The 9,699-nt window shown below is 47.4% G+C and overlaps 1 protein-coding gene across 1 annotated transcript in view; it reads right to left on the reverse strand.

Moving 5' to 3' along the window:
- TSPAN15 (tetraspanin 15) overlaps window positions 1–8,303 on the reverse strand; it is a 22,327-nt gene extending 14,024 nt beyond the window's left edge. Inside the window, exon 1 of the mRNA XM_018576926.1 lies at window positions 8,201–8,303. Within this exon, the coding sequence (XP_018432428.1) occupies window positions 8,201–8,287 (87 nt within the window). The 5' untranslated portion in view covers window positions 8,288–8,303. The remainder of the gene's footprint in view (window positions 1–8,200) is intronic.
- Window positions 8,304–9,699: the final 1,396 nt, after the last annotated feature.

The following is a 9,699-nucleotide window of genomic DNA, read 5'->3' on the forward strand; positions in this document are numbered from 1 at the left end:
AACACCACAATTATAGTCCTCTTTCATCTTCATTATCACAAGGAAGCTGTATACAAACAAGGGGGAAGGGGGAGAGAGAGATGGAATTGCTGTGTCATGTCTGAACACATACCACAAGGTGTTATCTGAGCAGCATTTGCCTTATAACACATGACACTAATGTATGTACTGACGCATACACTAGGAATGTGCAACCCTCAGCAAACAATGAATAGATGCAATGTTTTTGTACACACAAAACACTTATTATAAACATTTCAATGACATAAATCATAGAAACAATACGGCTCCAAAATCCCTGGCTTAGGTTTCTGCTTTCCACGTAGTGTGCGGGCACAGCTCATGAGCCAGCCAGCACCCACAATGGGGAACCCACACAAAAGTACTTGCTTGTATGCGCGCCCACAAAACAGCAGACGCGCTTGCAGTGCCATCACTAGTTAAGGGCACCCAAACACTTTTTTACCCCCCATGCGCACAAAAGGCGGAACGTATGTCGCAGAATTTGCTATATGCATGATTTTTCCCGCGTTCGACACCCATTCAAATCAATGGGGTGGCACACCAGACGCAGGAAGCAAATGTCCGCAAACACGTATGAACACGTCACCATGACGCACATTCCCGCTACTCCCGATTTCATTGGGTGCCAAACGTGCACCAAACACGGGAAGCAAAAGCCTGTAAATGTGCAACACCACTACTCCTATGTGTGAACGGGGCCTAAAACTTTTATTTTTTTTATTCACATAGATCCAATTCTCCGACCCACCTGAGAGTCACTCTAAGGCCCCATTCACACTGAGCGATTTATCGATCGATTTTTGCAGCGATATCGCTCATATTTCCACGCGATATCGCTCTATGTAGCTTCTCCAATCCATTTCAATGGAGCTGTTCACATCTCGCCGCTCAATATCGCTCAAAGCTTGTCGCTGGTAGCTTGTCGCTCCTACATGACCCTTTTTTCTAGCGATATTGCTCCTGATTGCATACAGCCCAATAGGAAAAAGTCTCGCGACAAGTCGCTCAATATAGCTCGTCGCGCAATATCACTCAAAATCGCGCGATTTTCATGTCGCTCAGTGTGAATGGGGCCTAAAGATCCAAGCTCGCTCCCGTGATGGACTACAATCTCAATACAAATCAGTAGGACAGTGTCAGCACCAGTTCAGAGATGATTTGAGGATCTACAGCCGAGTGATACACAAAAAAGATACATTTGTGTTAATAGTTAAGGTACTTTAATTTATTTTTAAAAGGTCTAACTCCAGAGTTTCGCGACACTTTAAGATACTTCCCTGCCACCATGGCTTGCAGATCCACAGACCTGTAGAGTTACAGGGCAGTCCCTTCAACACTATAACCCCAACTGCTGCATGTGTAGTACTGTGCAGGCCATCGGGCACAACAAGATGAAAAATGCAGCTGGAGAAAACCACCAGAACTTCCAATCCAAAGATCTGTTTTCATGCATTTTAAGGTGGAAGTATGACAAAGGTCGGGGAGCATTTCAAGCGTTCAAGAAACCTGTACTGACAGGAGTGACTAATTGGCTGTCTCTGGTGTCAACACACTAACGTAAAACAAGTTTGCAAATCAGGAAAAGTCAGAGCAAAGCTGGAACTCTGGATTTGATGTCCTATTCTGGGTTGGTGCCACAGTGCTCGGGCTGGAACACACTGGATCGCATTGAGGCGGGGAGGGGTGTGGCAGTGCATTGAACTCAATGGCACCGCAGCCACGCCCTCCTGCCACAGTGCGATTGGCCACACGGGAACACGTGGATTGGTCAGAAAGCCGGCTCCATGCTTTCTTGTCACCTAGTGACGAGAAGCATGGAGATGGCTTCCCTGCTAATCGGGAAGCCGGGTGGCATTTAATGGTGTAACAAAGAAGAACTACAGGAAAATCACTAACTTGTAGTGGGGCTACCCCCGCAATGCAAGGGTTAAGTGCTTGTTTTGTCTAAGGCCCGGTTCCCACCTGGGCGTTTTTCCACGCTTTCGTACTCGCGGAAAAACGCTCAAACAGGGAAATGCCATTATTTTCAATGTGCATGGTTCCCATCTGGGCGTTTTTCCGCGAGTACGAACGCACGGGAAACCGCCCTACGCCCAAAGAAGTACATGTGCTTCTTTGGGGCGTTTTGGTCGGGCGTTTACATTGGGAAACAGCCAGTTAGCCCTCGGAAACGCGCGTTTGTTGCGCGTTTTTTTACCGTGAATCGCGGTAAAAACGTGTGACGCGAACCGCGCGACATACGCGCATATTCAATCCGCCTAGGTGTGAACCCAGCCTTAGGGGCTTAAAGAAGATTTACTTACTTGATCCTTGGTCCCTCCAGGCTGCTAGACCGGTCTGCTCAGCCTCTTCTCCCCCTGCGCTCTGGTGGTCATCACGTCTAATGCTGGTCCATTGACTTGAATTAGACATGAGGATGCCAATAGACACTTCATAGCAGGAGTGAAGGGGGAAGAGAGGCGAGTGTCGACCACTGCGAGACCGAGGATCACGTAAGTATATCTGCTTTATCCGAGCCCCCTAGACTAGCATGAGCACTTAACCCTTGCTGTGTGGGGGGTAGCCCCCCCCCCCCCCCCAGGCAAGTTTTCTTCTTTGCTCGGAGTTGTTCTTTATTGAATACTGACCTGCATTAAACTGGTCTTTTATACCTGCCTGGAGTTCAAATTAAACACCATATGTTTGTCTAACGCTGTGTATTTTTCTCAACAGGCAATCTGCTATGTTTTTTCCACTAGGTGTGTTGTGTGTGTCAAACGTTCTTTGATAACAGGGCGTACCTTGCCCACACTGATAACAGGGTCACACAGCATTCTACAGCCCAGCCGGGAAAAGAAAGGCAGTCAGGAACATACCAGTCATAGGTAATGGGAAAGATGTTTCAGCAGCGGCCCGGCATTATGCGGATAGATTTAAAGGGCATTTCCACTTTTGCAATCAAATCTGAGGAAAACCGGCTGTTTGTTATGTGTTTCCATTCACACAGCATAAAGGAAAATTAGAATAATAATTAGAATAATAATAAAGATTTCTTACTTTAGCGGTTTCTTTGGAGCAGATTATATCTAGGACTCTGAAGTAGGGCTACACCGATACCTATACTAGTATCGGTGCCGATGCAGAGTATTTGGGTGAGTACTCGTACTCGCCCAAATGCTCTGATGCCTAGCCCGATACTTCAGCTTCCGGTATCAGAAAGCCGGGCAGCGAGTCATTATACGCTGCCCGGCTTCCCGATTGGTCGGAAAGCCGGTTCCATGCTCCCTCGTCACTTGTGTTATTACACGCTGCCTGGCTTCCTGATGCGTCGGGAAGCCGGCTTCATGCTCCCTCGTCACCTCATGACGAGGGAGCATGGAGCCTGCTTCCCGGCCAATCAGGAAGCCGGGCGTCGTTACACAGCGTCCGGCTTCCCGATTGGTCAGAAAGCCGGCTACATGCTTTCTTGTCACCTAGTGACGAGAAGCATGGAGATGGCTTCCCTGCTAATCGGGAAGCCGGGTGGTAAGTCTTTACACACCGCCTGGCTTCCTTAATGGGACTTCCGGTATTGGTATTCGGTATCTGCGAGTGCCGAAAGAATTATACATCGATACTCATACTCGATACTGAAAAACCAGTATCTGTTCATCCCTACTCTGAAGGCAGCGTCTAATGGTTAGAATAGATGTCTTTGAGCAGATAAGTGGGACAGACTAAGGGACAGATTTTTTGAAAAATTCCATTAACACAAAAGTTCATTAGCATACAATGTCTACAGGTCTTTAACCCTTTGTTAGGACAGTTTTCACACGTTTGCAGCCAAATTGGAATAACACCTACGTTCCATTGCAAACATATGCATTTTAAATGGCATCTCAGCTTTTTATTGATGATGTTACTGCAAACTCCAGGACTGAAAAATCCTGCTTAGTTCTCACTAGTTGAGGGAAACTTGAAACAAAATTTAGTGAGAACGAAGCAGGATTTTTGAGTCCTGAAATTTGCAGAATCATCAATAATAAAAGGTAAGCTGCAGTTTTTAAATACACTATGCTTTGTGAATGGGAAAATGTAGCAAATGTAAAAGGAAGTGTTATCCATATATGGCTGCAAAGATAGAAATAAATTTCAAATCTTTTACACTAATGTAGCCAAGCTTACATAATATGTGCATAAAAAAACCAAAAACGTATCTTTAGCTTTCAAAAGGCAATCATCAGGTTACAAGACCTCATAAAACTGGTCTGTCTAGTTTTATCAGCTTGTCCAGTGCAGGTCGTGCCTCTATGTAACAAATACACAATTTCTATAGCTGTGCATTCATACTGTGTGGGCCTAATCTCCAGGAATGTATATTCACCAGAATACATAAAAACCCTGAGGGCCGGTTCACACCACATCATCTCCAGACCAGACCAGACTGTTTCCGGACCCAAAATGCCTCCGAATGTATCCCTATGCTATTTCTGACCTCTGTTCACAACAGAGCAGTCCGTTCCAGATCAGACCAGAAAAGTACTGCATGTCTCATTTTGTCTGGTCTGGAATGCACTGGAACGCATGGAAATGCATCAAAAACACAAACGCACTGTAAGCCCATTTTAAGCGCAAAAAAAAATTGTGGTAAAAACGTGGAACAATGCACTGCTATCCAGATCTGGTCCGGAAAAGTGGTTTAACCTGCCCTGCATGTCTCATTTTGTCTGGTCTGGAATGCACTGAAACGCACTGGAATGAACCTGAAAGCTCATTTTAAGCTAAAAGAAAAAAAGAATGGCCCGGAATGTGGCAAAATCGCTGCAAAACAGAATGAACTGCGTTCCAGGTGAAATCCCCTGTTGGACAGCAGGTTTCCCAGTGGAAGATTTCCCCTCTATTCCTGTTCTGGTGAAAACCCAAAATTTGGGACTCTCTTCCACTTTCAGTCACCAGGACAAACAGAGAGGGTGAATGTCCATAATGGGGGGCGGCATAGGCAGCAATAAAATCCTGACAGATGTTCTAATCCCGCTCCACTCCATCCAAAAGAGAGAAAAAAAGCTGTGGCTTCCGTTGCACTTTAATTTAAAGTGCATTTCCACTTTTGGAATGGGACCTGCATTAGATGTAATGACATCAGTGGTCCTTAGACCATCGGAGCCCAGGGTAGAAGAGGCTGCGGGGTCCGGTCTAGCAGACCTGTGGGACTGAGGATCAGGTAAGTATATCTGCTTTATTCCAGCCCCTAGACAAAATGAGCACTTAAGGGGTACAGTGCAGGGGCAGCCCCAATACAAGGGTATGTTTTTTTAAATTCATGGAGTTCCTCTTTAAGCACTTAAAAATGAAAGCAGCATTTTTTTTGCATTATGGATGGGGACACGTAACAAAAATACTATAGGTGTTATCCCAATTTGGCAATACACTTAAAATTGCATCCCTTTAGATTGTAAGCCCTCAGGGGCAGGGCCCTCCTTACCATCTTGTCTTGAATTGTATTGTGATTGTAATGTCTTCCTTATATTGTAAAGCGCTGCGCAAACTGTTGGCGCTATACAGTATAAATCCTGTATAATAATACCTGCAGGCCATGCATTGCGCACCCTCTCTTCCTCCAGCATCAGTGACTGAGCTCAGCATTGCTGCTATAGAGAGAGAATGCACTGTGTATGTGGGGACTTGGTATAAGAATGGTGCTTGCTCCTCTGATGCTGAGGGGCGAGCGTCCAACGGATGTAGCATCCTGGAAACAGGACGGGAAGGGCTGAGCTGCCACTAGCAGTTCTTTTTGACAGGCTTCAGTGGGAACCAACAAGGCCTGCAGGCATGCAACCTAACTTAAAGTGACACATGCTGGTGTAAGGACTTACTTTAAATGATGCCTCTTGATCCAATCATCTTCTTCTTTCCAATAGATCTCCGGAGTCCCTCCAGTCCTGGTGCCGGTCTCTGATCCAGCGCTGACTGCCGCGTCTTCTGTGTCCCACGGTGTCTGTACGCCTGCACGCTGCCGGGCCGCCTGCATTGACTTACCCTTGTGTCTCTCCTCTTCTCCCGGCTGAAGATCTCTACTGCGCATGCCCCATGATCCTCCACGGCCGCTCGAGAATCTTCAGAACTTCGGACGGGAGCGCACGGTGGAGACACAGGTAAGTAATTACCTTTTTGGTAACTTTTTTTTTTCTTAATGTTTTGCATATACAGTATCTACAGCTTGCCAGCAGTGGATATATGCAAAAAACCCTGAAGGTTTCATTGTACTTTAAGCAAAAGTTCTCTTTGCAACACGGCACATTTACATCTATTCGGATCCCTTGACTGCACAGGCTACCTTATGAAAAAAAACTAAACAAAACTCTAATGTCATGCGATGGCGGTATAACATGATCATCATTCTGCTTGTGCTCGTTTCCTATCACATTCCACAGACATGCTGGTAGTTTGTTGACCCCAGTATGTGTGTGCGGGTCTAAAACTTCCAGCTACAGCCTCCTATGGCAGACCTTGGTAACACTCCATTGAATGGATCATGCGGCTCTGGTGCTGACCCCAGTATGTGTGCGGGTCTAAAACTTCCAGCTACAGCCTCCTATGGCAGACCTTGGTAACACTCCATTGAATGGATCATGCGGCTCTGGTGCTGACCCCAGTATGTGTGTGCGGGTCTAAAAATTCCAACTGCAGCCTCCTATGGCACTCCATTGAATAGATCACGCAGCTCTGGTACTCCCTTCAAACATGGAGCCACAGAAAAATAAGGTTCCAAGGATCGCAATGTGGTCATGGAAGTGGAATGAATGGGATGGATGTCAGTGTCCAAAGCTGGCCATACACCTATAAGGTTGATGGACAAGCAGGCTCCCCCCCAAGAACTGGTCTCCTGGTCCATAGAAATGTAGGTCCGGATCAACCAAGCAAACATGCTTATGCCTATGAAGTGGTAAGAAGCAGCCAAGCACTGCTGGCTGCTTATCATAAAGCAGATTTCAGGCAGATATTGCAAGAAGAATTTTTAAAAATTTGCTGTGGGAAGTTAGTTTTAATTCTTCTCCGGAGTTCAGACTTACCTGTGCGTTGTGGTTAAATTAAGAATGAATGCAATGAACCGCAGCACACATATACAGTGCGTTGCCATGCTTGTGATGTGAATGAGCCCCAATTAAAGGCCAGTTCCACCTCTTATACCCGGATTCATGTTACACCTATACTGGATGCAACATGGAGCCATCCCGCCACCACCCCCCTCCTATCTGAAATGAGGGGTTCATTTCCCTGTAGTACTCTGCATATTTTCTTTTTTATTTAGTGCAGCGATGCGTGTCTCCACCCGCATCATCCATTCACAGGCACCATCAATGGAGAAACTACAAGTCCCATCCGTCACTGCAGCAGAGGGATTCATGCTTCTCAATGGATTACAAGTCTGATGGTGTAACCACTGATTACTACCTCCAGCCAGAAGGGTCGTACCTGGGTATGTACCTAGGGCTGGAAGAATAGTCTGCAGGAGCCGAAGGCCTCATTCACATGAGATAAAGCCGGCACTTACAGCTCCGTGCTGCGTGCACGGCCGTATCGGGCAGCTCCCGGGACGGACAGGACAGGCGCTGCATGCGATTAGTACGGAGCCCCTGTCGTCCTCTCTGGGAGTGTACGCGGCCGTACACCGCCCTACGCTCATCCGCCCTGCACGTCTGTCCGGCTGCGGGTGTCCGTACTCGTACGCTGGCAGGATGGATCCTGTCTGCGTCCGAGCCGGGACACCCGCACGGACCTGCACTTGGGGTGAGCGTGGGGCAGCGTACGGCCGCGGACTCCTATAGAGAAGGACAGGGACTGCGTACTAATCTCACGCAACACCTGTCCTTCCCAGGAGCTGCCCGATACGGCCGTGCTGTAGGTACCGGCCTTTTCTCGAGTGAATGAGGCCTAAATGTGGTTGCAATGCTTTGCAGGCTCCAATGCAAAAACTTTTTTTTTTTAAGCAGCATGGTGCAACTTTTTATTTTTTACAAAAAGTGGAAAATGCCTTTAACTTCTAACAACCAATTTCCCAATAATCACCCACCCGTGTAGCATGTAAACTGCGGCAAATAGAATCTTGTAGGTGCACACTAGCAAAATACGTAGGCAACCACACTTTGCATGTAGCTTGGTATACCTACATTTATATACACACACTTATTTTTTTACAAAGAGCCCCCCTGCAACTCACCCAGAAAATGGTGCTGTATGCGATGAGGGTAAACTTCAGGCACAGGTAGGGGAACCTGGAACAGTAGCGAACCTCCCCGGTAGCCATGAGCTCAAGTAAGTGGGTGCAGCACAAGTCCGATTGATGAACCTCAGCTCAGGTGAGCGTGACCGATGAATCTCAGCTCAGGATGAGTCCGTTTGATGAATCTCGGCACAGGTGAGTCCAGCTGATGAATCTCAGCTCAGGTAAGTCCGATCGATGAAACTCAGCTCAGGTAAGTCCGATCGATGAAACTCAGCTCAGGTAAGTACGATCGATGAAACTCAGCTCAGGTAAGTCCGATCGATGAAACTCAGCTCAGGTGAGTCTGAGAGATTAATCTCAACACAGGTCAGTTCAATTGATAGGTGTCCAGTGTGCAATGATGAATCTCTGCACAGGTGAATCTGATCGATGGGTGTCCAGTGTGCAATGATGAATCAATAAACTTCAATACAGGCGAGTACAGAGTCCGATCGATGAATCTCAGCCCGACTGGTGAATCTGATTGATGAATCTCAGCACAGGAGAGTCTAATCAATGAAACTCAGCACAGGGGAATCTGATCAATGAATCCCAGCACAGGTAAGATTGATGCTTTGCCCTGTAGCTCAGTACATCAGTTGTCCCTCTGCATGCACAGGTAAGCCCCAGCTCTTCGTCAATGGAGGAGCAATCCTGTGCTGTAGCAGTGTCTGGCATGCAATGATGAATCCCTCTCCCAGTCTCTTCTCATTGTGACTTCCCATACATTTGCAGCCTGATGTTCACTGGAAGAGAACTTGTGTGCGAGTGACAGAGGAGTGTGTTGTAGGGGAGTGTAGGATGGCTTGGCAAAGGAGGGGGCTGTTTATTTAGCTGGGTTGGTGGTTGTGCTCAGCTCTGGCCGGCTGTCTATGCTCTCAGATGGTGTGGTGGAGTCGGCAGGGTGTTGTTGTGTATGTCAGGTGCACAGGCTGAGTCACAGAAGGAAACAGGAAGTTGGATAATCTGGGAGAGCAGAGCAGGGTGTGATGGCTGCTGCTGGTGTCAGTGTAAAGCCAGCTGCAAGGGTTGGCCTCCTCCAGGCTGGCAGAGGGGTCCATCCTCCCCCCCTGGGTGGGGAGTTGGCAGCGTCACATGATTGGGCATCCCAGCTCATTGCTTGGCCTCCTCCCAGCATGACACTAGATGATCGCATAGAGCATCTAGGGTATGTCAGCCATGGAGACAGACGGGACTGACGCTGTCCTCAGCACTTTCAGGGAATACGCCCTGCGCACTTATCCTTTTAATGTTCGCGTCCATTACGTATGCCTTGCTCTTATTTTTTAACCCTTTTAGGTCTCGGACGATGGTTGGATAACAGTCTCCGCTAGGAAAGAGCCGCAAAGATGTACGCGTGGATCGTTCGATTGCACGTACGTCTAGGGAGGGCAGAAAGAAAACGCATGAAATAGTCAGTAAAGTGCTTGTATGTGTTCAGAAAGTTATATTAG

Source organism: Nanorana parkeri, unplaced genomic scaffold, assembly GCF_000935625.1.
Source record: "Nanorana parkeri isolate BGI_ZX_2015 unplaced genomic scaffold, ASM93562v1 scaffold80, whole genome shotgun sequence".
NCBI classification, from domain to species: domain Eukaryota; kingdom Metazoa; phylum Chordata; class Amphibia; order Anura; family Dicroglossidae; genus Nanorana; species Nanorana parkeri.